Source organism: Anolis carolinensis, chromosome 4 (genome assembly GCF_035594765.1).
Source record: "Anolis carolinensis isolate JA03-04 chromosome 4, rAnoCar3.1.pri, whole genome shotgun sequence".
Classification (NCBI taxonomy): Eukaryota; Metazoa; Chordata; class Lepidosauria; order Squamata; family Dactyloidae; genus Anolis; species Anolis carolinensis.
Window position 1 is genome coordinate 151,452,931 of NC_085844.1, and position 12,942 is coordinate 151,465,872.

Consider the following 12,942-nt stretch of genomic DNA (forward strand, 5'->3'; position numbering starts at 1 on the left):
AATGGTATGGGATCCTGGGAGCTGCAATTTAGAAAGGCATCACCAGCACTCTTGGGGAGAGAAAGATAAAGATCTTGTAAAACTACAACTCTCATGATTCCACAGCATGGAGCCATGCATCACTTTAACACCATCTTCTCTAGTAGTAATAATCTATATATATAAAAGGGTAATGAAATTTCGGCCTAGGACAAAACAACAAAACTACACATCCCAGAAACACTAAACTTGGCAGCACAATCCCTCATCCATGCCTCTACGTTCATACAACAAAAAGAAAAGAAAAATAAAGTCCTAATTAGAGGGAGAGGAATAATTGTTTTTATCCAATTGCTGCCAGTTAGAAGGCTAAGCTCCACCCACTTGGTCTCCTAGCAACCCACTCAGCCCAGGGGACAGGAAGAGTTAGGCCTCACTTAAGCTTCTTCCACACTGCCTATAAAATACAGATTATCTGATTTTAACTTGATTATATGCCAGTGTAGACTCAAGGCCCTTCCACATAGCTATATTTATAATGGACTTAATGTCCGGGGAAAACCTTTACCCTTTACCTTAACTACCACCAATTCCTCAATACTTTATTTCCCAGACCACAATACTTTGCCACAGCAACGCGTGGCTGGGCACAGCTAGTAATAATATAATTTTATTTATTCTCCAAGGAGCCCCCAATGGCGCAGTGTGTTAAAGCGCTGAGCTGCTGAACTTGCAGACCGAAAGGTCACAGGTTCGAATCCGGGGAGCAGAGTGAGCACCTGCTTTTAGCTCCAGCTTCTGCCAACCTAGCAGTTTGAAAACATGCAAATGTGAGTAGATCAATAGGTACCGCTCCAGCGGGAAGGTAACGGCGCTCCATGCAGTCATGCCAGCCACATGACCTACGTGGTGTCTACAGACAACGGTGGCTCTTCGGCTTAGAAATGGAGATGAGCACCAACCCCCAGTCAGACATGACTGGACTTAACATCAGGGGAAACCTTTACCTTTACCTATTTATACCCCACCACCATCTTCCATAGGGATTCAGGGTGGCCTGTAAAATAGCACACAAAGATGCCATACATAAAATACAGCAACATGAAAATATATAATCACATTACATAAACCAGGTATATAAACTGGATTTAAAAAACCTCAGTTTAAATAGAATCTGTTAAAAGATCAATGTACCGTAAGCAATATAGCAGCCCAGATGAATGCACAGAATGTAAATATAAAATTATAAGTAATTGGCAATCAGTTCTGGTTACTGTCTAAACGTTATCAAATGCCTGCTGGGAAAACCAAGTTTTTAACTCTTTCCTAAAGTGTTGTAGTGTACTCTGTATAGCAGGTATGAGCAAACATCGGCCCTCAGGGTGTTTTGGACTTCAACTCCCTCAATTCTTAACAGCCTACAGAGCTGAAGTTTGGGTCGAAGTTTGCCCATGCCTGGTGTATAGCAACAGAATCCAAGGCATGCGTTCTACACTGTAGAATTAACTCAGTTTGACCCCAGTTTAGCCACCTTAGACCCATTTAATCCCTTCTTCTCAGGTACTCAGGGCCCTTCCACATAGCCATATAATCCAGAGCATCAAGTCAGATAAACCACAATATTTGATTTGAACTGGATTATCTGAGTCCACGCTGCCATATAATCCAATTCAATGTGGATTTTACACAACTATGTGGAAGGGGCTCTGGTATATCAACAGAATCCGAGGGTGCATTTACACTGTAGAAATATCTCAGTTTGACACCACTTTAGCTGCCCTGGCTCAATGCTATGGAACCATGGGTAATTGTGACTGGACTGGCATGAGCAATCGGAGAGTGTCCGTTCATTATTAGGGTCCTTCCACACAGCCATATAACCCAGAATATCAAGGCAGAAAATCCCACAATATCTGCTTTGAACTGGAATATATGTCAGTGGGGACTCAGATAACCTAGTTCAAAGCAGATATTGTGGGATTTTCTGCCTTGATATTTTGGGTTATATGGTTGTGTGGAAGGGCCCTTAGACTAATTTAGAGCTGGTAGGATAGACCCCATGGCCCATGAAGAGTAATGAGGGGTACATCTACAATATAGAATTAATGCAGAATGATACCACTTTAATGACTTAAAGGCATGAAATCCTGAGATGCAGCTTGGCAAGGCATCATCACTCTTTAGCAGAGAAAGCTAAAGACCTTGTAAAACTACAGTTTCCATGATTCCATAGCATGGGACCATGGCAGGTAAAGTAATGTCAAACTGCATTTATTCTACAGTGTAGATACACTCCCAGCCAAAGGTCTAGGTTGGACAGTACTGAGAAGAACACGTGTGGGTCTGGTTTACATGGTGCCTGCTTTGTGAAAGAAGGGGAGCACCGCTTCCTGGAGAGTTGTATGTTCCCCACCTCTGAGAAAGCTGTTCTGTGGTGGAGTGGGGTTACAATGGACCCTTGGTATCCACTGGGTTTGGTTCCAGGATCCCTGTAGATACCAAAATCTGAATGTTCAAGTCCCATTATATACAACCACATAGTAAAATGGTGTCCATTATTTATTTATTTATTTACTCTACTTGTACCCTGCCCTTCTCACCCCGGAGGGGACTCAGTTTAAAACAATTACCAAAAAAATTCAGAAAGTCATTTAAAATACATATTAAAGCACAATAAAACACAGTTAAAACCATTAATATCATGTGATCCAAAAGCAAGTTCCGGGCCGTAACATTGGTCAAATTCCGAGTCTTTCATTTCTATTGCTGCACCAGGTTTTCAAAAGCTTGGTCGAAGAGCCATGCCTTTACTTCCTTGTGGAAGATCAACAGGGAGGGGGCTGATTTGATCTCCCCGGGAAGGGAGTTCCATAGTCGTGGGGCCACCACCAAGAAGGCCTTATCTCTCGTTCCCGCCAGCTGTGCCTGTGAGGCAGGCAGGACTGAGAGCAGGGCCTCCCCAGACTCTGAGATGGTTGATAGGAGAAGATACGTTCAGACAGGTAAATTGGGCCAGAACTGTTTAGAGCTTTATAGGCTAAAGCCAGCACTTTGAATTGTGCTCGGTAGCAAACTGGCAGCCAGTGGAGCTGGTGCAACAGGCGGGTTGTGTGTTCCCTGTACGTAGCTCCGGTAAGTAATCTGGCTGTGGCCCGTTGGACCAGTTGCAGCTTCCAAACAGTTTTCAAAGGTAAGCCCACATAGAGCATGTTTTAGTAATCTATTCGGGATGTAACAAGAACCTGGACTACTGTGGCCAAGTCAGACTTCACAAAAGCAAGGCTTGCTTTTTGGAATTCCTTTTTGAATATTTTCAAGGCATGGATTGTTGGATATATGAATGCAGAATCAATGAAGCGGGAGGTCCAACTATACTCTTTTTTTTTTTTGGAAACTGGAAGTAGCTGTCAGTGTTGAAATGTGGTGTGTTGTCCTTTTATTCTGTGTTCATTTGGCTGCAACTTCCCTTGGTGTAAACTTCAGTGAGATTCTATTCTTACTATAAAAATCCATATATTTAATATCCTTTAAATCACAGAAGTTTCAGAAGCAGTGTAGCGAGGTGATTACAGCATTGGATTATAACTGGGTGCATCTACACTTACAATGAATGCAGCACTTGAACTGCAATGGCTGAATGCTATGGAATCCTGGGAGTTGTAGCTTTACAAAGTATTTAGCCTTTTCTGCCAAAAAGTGCTGGTGTTTTACCAGACTACTACACCTAGGATTCCATGCCATTGAACCATGACAATTAAAGTGATGTTGAACCGAATTAATTCTACAGTGCAGTTGCAGCCCCTGAAGGCAAAGGTTCAAGTAATTCCCTTCTTTTCAGTTAAGTGTGAAAGCAAAATGTGTTACATTGTGCATTACAATGAAAACTTCTTGCATAGGTGGGGTATATTGAATGATGAGCATGTTATTTTATGTATTTACTTAATTATTATCCTGCCTTTCTTCTGATATAGGGGTTCAAGGTGGCTATAGAGGGACTCAAAACAGGTTAAATATGAATTACTGATATTATTAAGTTAAACCAGGAGTGAAGAGTTTGGGGATTAAAAAAAATTCAAGCTGTAGGTGGTTTTATCCATAGATGCAGAAACTGTGGATACAGAGATAGGATTTTTCACATTGACTAGGCAGATTTCTAAAGGAGGGCCTCAGATTGAGTATAACTGTACTAACAAAGCTGATGGAAGTTGCAGTACAACATCTGTGGCCAAGTGTATATTTGTCCTTTATTTTATTTAAAGGGCACACATGGAAAAATGTGTCTCCTGTATGTGTGTGTGTACACACATTCCTTTCCTTCAAATGAGCTCAAGAGAGAATATCTAATAAATGAAACGCATAATTAAATTATGTTTTTAATTGTGTTGAATAAATTATTAAATTAAAAATTTAGTCATATTAAATCCATAATTAAATATAACCCATTTAACACTCATAATAACCCTCTGGTACATTAGATGAGCTATTGTAACCCATTAACTCTGCAAACAAAGAAAGTGCATGTCACATGTTACATATAAAGAGTAGTGCAGTTTCTCTGTCTCTTATTGTTTTTTGTAATGTAATGGTCCAGAAGGGCTCCACTCCTAACTCTATAGAGAGGCAGAATAGTTACTTCTTTCTTGTTCCCATTTAAGTATTGTTGTTGCATGCTTTCAAGTCATTTCCAACTTATTGCAACCCTAAAACAATCCTACCATGGGGTTTACCTGGCAAGATTTGTTCTAACTGGATTTATCATTAATGTCTTCTGATGCTGAGAGAGTGTGATTTGCCCTGTGATTTTTCATAGTGAAAGGGATTCAAACCCTGGTCTAAGACACATCTACACCACATGTGTCAAACTCCAAAACCAGCCCACCATTTCATTTATGTCGCCCCCCTGGTGCCAGACTACAACTCCTGTATTCCTCATAATTAGGAATCATGACTAGAGTTAATGGGAGTTGTGATACAGTAAGATCTGAAAGGCTGCAGTTTGTACTATTTAGCCCAATAGTGTGATTTGATGTGTTGTTGAAGGCTTTAATGGCTGGAATCACTAGGTTACTATGAATTTTCCAGGCTTCATGGCCATGTTCCAGAAGCATTCTCTCCTGATGTTTCACCCACATCTACCATATGACAGGCATCCTCAGAGGTTGTGAGGTCTGTTGTAAACTAGCCAAGTGGGGTTTATATATCTATGGAATGCCCAGGGTGGGACAAAGAATTATTATCTGTTGGAGTAGAGTGTGAATGTTCCAGTTGGCCAACTTGATTAGCACTGAATGGCCTTGCAGCTTCAAAATCTGGCTGTTTCCTGCCTGGGGGAATCCTTTGTTGGGAGATGTTAGCTGGCCCTGATTGTTTCTTGTGTGGTTTGAATTTTGATCCAAGGATATGATGCCTGCCTTTAAAATGTCCTTCAGCCTTTCCCCAACCTCTGAGCCACAAGTGATGTTAGGTTGCAATTCCCATTATCCCCTATCAGCATGGCAGATAACAAAAAATGATGGGAGTTGTAATTCAGCAACATCTAGGGATCCAAACTGGGTAACAACTAGAGAGAACCAACTACTATGCAAAAGAGTTATAGTCGGCCACCTATATACACAGATTCTCCAACCATGGATTCAACAGCCTTTAGAAGTCAACAGTAAGGCTGATGTGGCCCTCAGTGAAAATGAGTTTGATGCTGGGTTGCCGGGGTTTTTCCTGGCTGTATGGCCAGGTTACAGAAGCATTCTCTCCTAACGTTTCACCCCCATCTATGGCAGGCATCCTCAGAAATTGTGACGTCTGTTGGAAACTAGGCAAGAGGGGTTTATATATCTGTGAAAGGTCCATGGTAGGAGAATAAACACTTGTTTGTTGGAGGCAAGTGTGAATGTTGCAATCATCATGATTAACATTGAATAGCCTTTCAGCTTCAAAGGCCTGACTGCTTCCTGCCTGGGGGCATCCTTTGTTGGGAGGTGTTAGCTGGCCCTGATTGTTTTGTGTCTGGAATTCCCCTGTCTTCTGAGTGTTGTTCTTTATTTACTGTCCTGATTATATATTTTTTAATATTGGTAGCCAGATTTTGTTCATTTTCATGGTTTCCTCTTTTCTGTTGAAATTGTCGTTTGACACTACTTGTCTACACGGCAAATTTAATGCAGATTGTTTTTTTAAAATTATTTTTATTGGTGATTATTTGTTACAATTAAGATCAAGGGGTTGTGGGTAAGGAGGAGGGGAAGAAAGAGAGCGGCAGGGAAGGTGGGGGGGAGGGTTAGGGGTTTTGAGGATCTGTCAAGTGATGAGGTTCGAGGGGTGACGGATGATATCTTCTGCTGGTACATGTAGTTAGTTGTAAGGGTTTTAAGGGGGGATTTGTTCTTCAGTGGTCAATGTTGCAGTTTCTCGAGTCTTCTGTTTTTTCTCTTCCTTGTGTGGTTTTCTGGGTAAATTTAATGCATTTTGATGCCACTATATGGCTCCATGTAATAGAGTTGTGGCAGTTTTTTTTCAAAAGCCCTTAAGCTTTCTCTGCCGAAGCGTGCTTGTGCTTCACCACACTACAAACCCCATAACTCCATAGCATTGAGCTATGGCAGTTAAATGGGGTATTAAACTTCACTATTTCTACAGTGTAGACACATCCTTGGTCCATCCATCAAACCACTACATCACACAGGCCACAACATCACACTTTTCAGTATAGTTAGCTGAAAGCAGACATGGACAAACTTGGGCCGCCCAGGTGTTTTGGACTTCAACTCCCACAATGCCTAACAGACTGTTAGGAATTGTGGGAGTTGAAGTTCAAAATACCTGGAGGGCCGGAGTTTGCCCATGCCTGGCCTAAAGATTCTGAATCTTGCTTGGCCTTGGAAGCTAAGTAGGGTCAGGCCTGGTTAGCACCTGGATGGTAGACTGTCAGGTTCTGGAGGCTATATTTCAGAGGAAGGAATTAGCTGAAACACCTTTGAGTATTCTTTGCCTTAGGAAACCCTATGAAATCAATGGAGTCGCTTTAGGTTGACAGGAGACACACAGAGTGCTTGAGACAAGCATCTTTTCAGGACCCCCTGGGAAGAGGGAAATAGCCTGTCCCAAAGCATAAGAATGAAAGGCATGAAGATGAGATGAGAACAGTCCATTTTCGGAAGGGGGGGATAGTCCCAGGTGCCCCTTAATGACTAGCAGCATCCTCTGCCTCATCTCCCAATTTGGCTGCAGTAGAGGAATGCCGCGGGTTGCCTAGCAACCGCCACACTCATTTTCTTCTTCCTGCAGAACAGGCCACCTCTTTGAAATGAGCAGAGTAGAAACACGAAGGGGGGGGGGTGATAGTTAAATATTTAGTGGGGGTTAGGTGCAAAAAACAGAAACAGGTTTATCCTTTACAAATAGGTCGTCTTCCTGGCTCCTTTCGCAGCTGCAGAAAGCATCCAAGGAGGCAAGTGGATAAGGCCCGAGGAAGAGAGGGATGTTATGAGCCAGGAAGACTGTTGGCATCAGTCTCCTTTCCCCACATGGTTCACACGTTTCAGCTACAAAAGAGTGACTTCAAACACTTGCGCAACTATTTGGCCATAAACCAGGAGCAGGACCAGACTGAGGCCCCATCTAGACTGACCATTTAATGCAGTTTCAAACTGGCATTAAGAAAATGGTTTCTCTATAGGTGAAAGTGATTTTGGTGCAGGCCATGACATAAGAAATCCTTGAAGGAGTTTGAAGTGGTGATGACACAAACCTCAGTAGAGTGAGGCGCATTAAGGGCTTTCTTTGACACTCTTCTGTGGGAGTTTGTATCTTTAAACAGCATTAAATGGTTAATAGAGTAGAGACATCACTCTGGCAATGAAGGTTTGCGTAGTTAAAGCAATGATATTCCCTGTAGTAACCTATGGATGCGAGAGCTGGATCATAAGGAAGGCTGAGCAAAGGAAGATAGATGCTTTTGAACTTTGGTGTTGAAGGAAAATCCTGAGAGTGCCTTGGACCACAAGTTGATCCAACCAGTCCATACTCCAGGAAATAATGCCCGGCTGCTCACTGGAGGGAAGGATATTAGAGGAAAAAATGAAGTGCTTTGGCCACATAGTGGGAAGACAGAAAGCTTGGAGAAGAGAATGATGCTGGGGAAAATGGAAGGAAAAAGGAAGAGGGGCTGACTAAGGCCAAGAGGGAAGGATGGTATCCTTGAAGTGACTGGCTTGAAGGAGCTGAGGGTGGCAACGGCCGACAGGAAGCTCTGGCGTGGGTTGGTCCATGAGGTCACGAAGAGTCGGAAGCAACTGAAACAACAAACAACAACAACAACAAATGGTCAATGCAGAAGGAGCCCAAGATGCTATGGTGCCTGAGGTAAAAAGCAAATACCATTCATTCCCAAGATAATGTTTTGTTTCTATGTTTTTATGTATGCTTATTTTAATATTAATGTAATTTTCTCATGTTTTATGCTGTGGGCACTACATAGTGCCATTTATAAGCTGCCTTGAGTCCCCCCAGGGGTTGAGAAAGCCGGGATATGAATATAGTAAATAAATAAATGAAGTCCACACATGGTACTAGTTCCGAGGTTCTCAACCTGGGGGTCCCAAGATGTTTTTGGCCTATAACTCCCAGAAATCCCAGCCAGTTTACCGGTGGTTAGGATTTCTGGGAGATGAAGGCCAAAACATCTGGGGACCCACAGGTTGAGAACCACTGTAATAGCTAGTCATGGCCTTTTTAAACAAATGAAATAGGAAAGCCAACAAGCATTTCTTTACATTGCTGACAACAACAATGCCCTTTTGCAACAACAAATTTTCCACCTGGGGTGACAACATCATTTGGCCTAATGCCAGGGCCAGCCCAAAAGGAGTCCGGTCTTATACTAACCGAGTATGCATTTCTGCTTGGATGTTGTTTTTGTATGCCTTCAACTCACTGGTGATCCTTCAACGCAACCTATGGCAATCCTAAGGTGAACCAAAGCAGATTTGTTCAGAAGAGTTTTGACAAATCCTACCTATGAGGCTTAGAAAGTGTGACTTGTCCAAAAGCTAATAACACTATGGAACTAAATTTGAGAAAAAATTCTGTTCCTGGTTTGAAAGTGTTATGTCCTATTTAATAGTGCGGTACTTACTTTGAAAGTACAGTAGAGTTCCGGTTATCCGACTTAAATGGGCTGGCTGAATGTCGGATAACTGGATCTGTTGGATAATAGGGAGGCCCAGTTTAGGGAAGCCCGGTGTGTGTTGCTGTCTAGCAACATGCTCCGGGTTCTCCAAAGGCCATGCCATTACCGGAGGGAAGAGTTTCCTCCCTCTGGCAAGGGCCAGGCTGAGAAAAACCCGGGGCATGTTGCTGTTTAGCAACACGCTCTGAGTTTCTCCAAAGGTCCAGGCCTTTACCTTCCATGGCTGCCTCTGCCGCTGCGTCTACCTCCCCCTCCTCCATCGCCTCCTCCTTCGCATCCTCCTGGGGCAGTCCGAGGAAGAGGGAGAGAAAAGTCCTGCTTCTCCCTCTCTCGAGCTCCCTCCACCTCAGCAGTGCTCCCTTCCTTGGGCTGCCTCAGGAGGAGGCTCAGAGGAGGGGGAGGCAGAGGCAGCGACAGAGGCAGCCATGAGCGTGGTGGCGGCGGGGAGAATACGTCGCGTCGCCAAGCCCCTGATGGCGCGTAAGATAATATGGAGTGTCGGATAAGCGGAAGTTGGATAACTGGAACTCTACTGTAGTTGTTATACTCCAGAAACTTTTTGTGGCTGCCCCTAACTAGGTTGAAACAGTTGAGACCCTATGAGATATTCACTGAAAAGCTATAGCGAAATGTGCTGGAGGATGTTCCACAAAAACAAAGTTTTTGCAGTTTAATAAACTTTTTCCATGTTTTTATGCTAGACCCAATTAGGAAATGACATTTTTAAACCCAGGACCAAAAAATCATGTCACATATATTCTTCTTCTTCTTCTTCTTCGTCTTCGTCTTCGTCTTCGTCGTCTTCTTCTTCTTATGCTCACACCACTACAGTATGCTAGCACCAGTTTAAATCTGTGTTTATCCAGTAGTAAGCCCCCAGTGGCACAGCAGATTAAACCTCTGAGCTGCTGAACTTGCTGACCGTAAGGTCGGCGGTTTGAATCCAGGAAGCAGATATTGTAGGATTTTCTGCCTTGATATTCTTGGTTACATGGTTGTGTGGAAGGGCTTTAACAGTGAAAGGACACTCTCAGATTGCTCATGCCAGTCCAACCACAATTACCCATGGTTCCATTGTATTGAGCCAGAGCAGCTAAAGTGGTGTCAAACTGAGCTAATTCTACAGTGTAGAAAGCACACCATGGATTCTGTTGCTATATACGGAGTACACTACAACACTTTTGGAAAGAGTATTCCCAGAAGGCATTTGATAACATTGAGCCACTAACCAGAACTGATTGCTAACTACTTAGCACTTTATATCTGCGTTCTGTGAATTCAGCTGGTCTGATATATTGCTTACGGTACATGGATCTTTTAACTGATTCTATTTTAATAGAGGTTGTTTTATCCAAGAGGAGCCCCGGTGGCTCAGTGGGGTAAACTGCTGAACTGCTGAACTTGCTGACTGAAAGGTCGGCAGTTCGAATCCGGGGACCGGGATAAGCTCCTGCAGTTAGCCCCAGCTTCTGCCAACCTAGCAGTTCAAAAACATGCAAATGTGAGTAGATCAATAGGTATCGCTCTGGCGAGAGGGTAATGGTACTTCATGCAGCCATGCCATACACATGACCTTGGAGGTGTCTATGGACAACATCGGCTCTTCAGCTTAGAAATGGAGATGAGCGCCAACTCCCAGAGTCGGACACAACTAGACTTCATGTCAGGGGAAAACTTTTACCTTTTACCTAAGTCTATTTTACAGCTAAAGGAGATTCTCTTCTTTGCAGGAATGTTATGAAAATTGAGGCTCTCAAATGTTTTTTTCTTTTAGCAGCAATTTATTGAGTTTCATGGGCTGAAGAGTTGAAAGCCCTTCAGAAAGCAGTCAGGGAATCCAGAGATGAATGAAAAATCTAAATCTGGTGTAGGAAAAGGCACTGGACTGCAAATTCTATCATCCCTCAACATGGCCTTTTTACCTGAGGGTGATGCGATTCAACATGTGGAGGACAAAATGTTCCCCATACCTGATCAAAATTTGGCAAGAGGTTTCAGGAATTTAGAAATCTATTGTTATAATTTGAAAGGTAAAAATTTAAGGCAGACTGGCATCGTATGCAAAATGCTGCAGGCCAAAGTCCAAAAGAAAGTCAAAAGTAAAAATATACATGAAAATGAAATGTTAAGAAATGACTACATATTTACAGGATTTCTTCTTTACTAGAGAAAAAATGCATAGCACATGGCAAGTATATTATTTTTCAAGTGGCAAGTGTTATGTGAACTGAAAAGCATTTCATTTTAAACACATTAATTTGAAAACAATGTAAAAACAGAAATTAACCTGCAGACACATTTGTCAAAATGTTAACGTTATATATAAAATGTGTCATCACAATTGTGTACTTCCATGTACACAGACAGATGTTAGTTCAGTAAATACAAAAAAAGAGATAGTTCATCTGTTGCAAATGCATTTCAATACCAAGTCTGAATTTCCAAAACAATACCTTTGCTTAATGAGCAACACACATAAAATAAAGCCTTCTTTAAAGATAGAAGTAGTTTGCTAGTAGCTGGAGGAGGAGGAGGAGTTGTTCCTTTGTGATTATGATTAGAAAACTGCCAAAAAGATTTACTAATTGACTATACACCAAAGATTTACTCATACTTTTATGGTTGTAATGGTACACATTTTATAAAGCAAAAACATAACATATGAAGATATTTTACTCAAACATATTTTAACAAAAAAGCAAAAGGTCTTGAATGTTTTCTGGAATCCATGTTGACTTTTAAAAGAACTAACAGAGTTCCTTATCTTCTCAATATAGGTTTTCTTCAAATGTTGTCATAATATCACTCTGCAATGTCATATCAATGGTTCCGGTAAGCTGTTTAAAAAAATCACAATGGGAGCAGGGGAAAAGAAGTGGTATTTAATTTATCAGAATTTGATTTGAAATCAAGATGCACTAGGATCTAGTCATTCATTTCCAACTGTATATGCAAGAGAGAATAGCCAAAATCAAAGGCAAAACTATAAATTGCAAAATGTTTAGCTCCCATCAGTAATTTCAGGTGTAGTCTATCCTGTGATCAGAGGAGGCTTATGGGTCAAATGTCAGTGGATTGATAAATAAATTCTATAGGAGGCATCCTCAAACTGCAGCTGTCCAGCTGTTTGGGACTCCAAATCTCAAAATTCCTCACCATTGAACAAGCTGTCCAGGGCTTCTGGGAGCTGAAGGCCCAAACAGCTGATGGGTTGCAGTTTGAGGATGCCTGTTTATAGTATAAACATTATAGGAGCTAACCAAATTGCTGGACATATTGGAAGCACTTTAAATAGCTCCTTTAAATAGCTCCAAATTAACCACACACACAAAAAAACCAGGACAGAATCACCATTCTACTGACATGGACAATGATAGCAGCAGAATAATGTGCATTTTTCCTTTTCGACAAGTGGCAAGAAATGATTTTGAATAGAGCAGAAATATGCATAAATGGGGATAGTGAGCAAGAAAAGGGGGAACTTGATATTGGCTATTATTTGGGGGTAATATCTCTGTCTACATACATGCCAGGAGTCTCCTCCTCATCAATGAAAGATTTTGCTTTAAAAATTAAAGCATATAGTAACAAGTGAGACTCTCATACGATGTTACATAACCAAATAACCTAGTTAACCGTATTATGCTTTCTATATGTGTATGTGTGAGTGTTCCATACACACCTAGTATGGAGGGGTTTGTGTGTGCATGAGCCAGATTGGGAGTAGGGGTTTTAAGGCTTAGTTTTTCTTTACACCAATGGGAGTTTTCCTTCCATCT

The 12,942-nt window shown here is 41.9% G+C and overlaps 2 protein-coding genes and 1 long non-coding RNA gene across 12 annotated transcripts in view; 1 reads left to right on the forward strand and 2 right to left on the reverse strand.

Annotated features, from left to right (window-relative positions):
- The window catches only part of ephx4 (epoxide hydrolase 4), a 33,618-nt gene extending 32,186 nt beyond the window's left edge, over positions 1-1,432 (reverse strand). Inside the window, exon 1 of the mRNA XM_062979762.1 lies at positions 1,325-1,432. Within this exon, the coding sequence (XP_062835832.1) occupies positions 1,325-1,432 (108 nt within the window). The remainder of the gene's footprint in view (positions 1-1,324) is intronic.
- Positions 1,433-2,429: 997 nt separating this feature from the next.
- The window catches only part of LOC134298315 (uncharacterized), a 40,475-nt gene continuing 29,962 nt past the window's right edge, over positions 2,430-12,942 (forward strand). The window contains exon 1 of the long non-coding RNA XR_010005329.1: positions 2,430-8,337. This is a non-coding gene — a long non-coding RNA (uncharacterized LOC134298315). The remainder of the gene's footprint in view (positions 8,338-12,942) is intronic.
- Positions 10,924-12,942, reverse strand: part of brdt (bromodomain testis associated) — a 49,475-nt gene continuing 47,456 nt past the window's right edge. For all 10 annotated transcript variants that reach the window (XM_016993173.2, XM_016993172.2, XM_062977999.1 and 7 more), the window contains one exon: positions 10,924-12,000. In XM_016993173.2, coding sequence (XP_016848662.1) covers positions 11,932-12,000 — 69 coding nt within the window. In that variant the 3' untranslated portion in view covers positions 10,924-11,931. The remainder of the gene's footprint in view (positions 12,001-12,942) is intronic.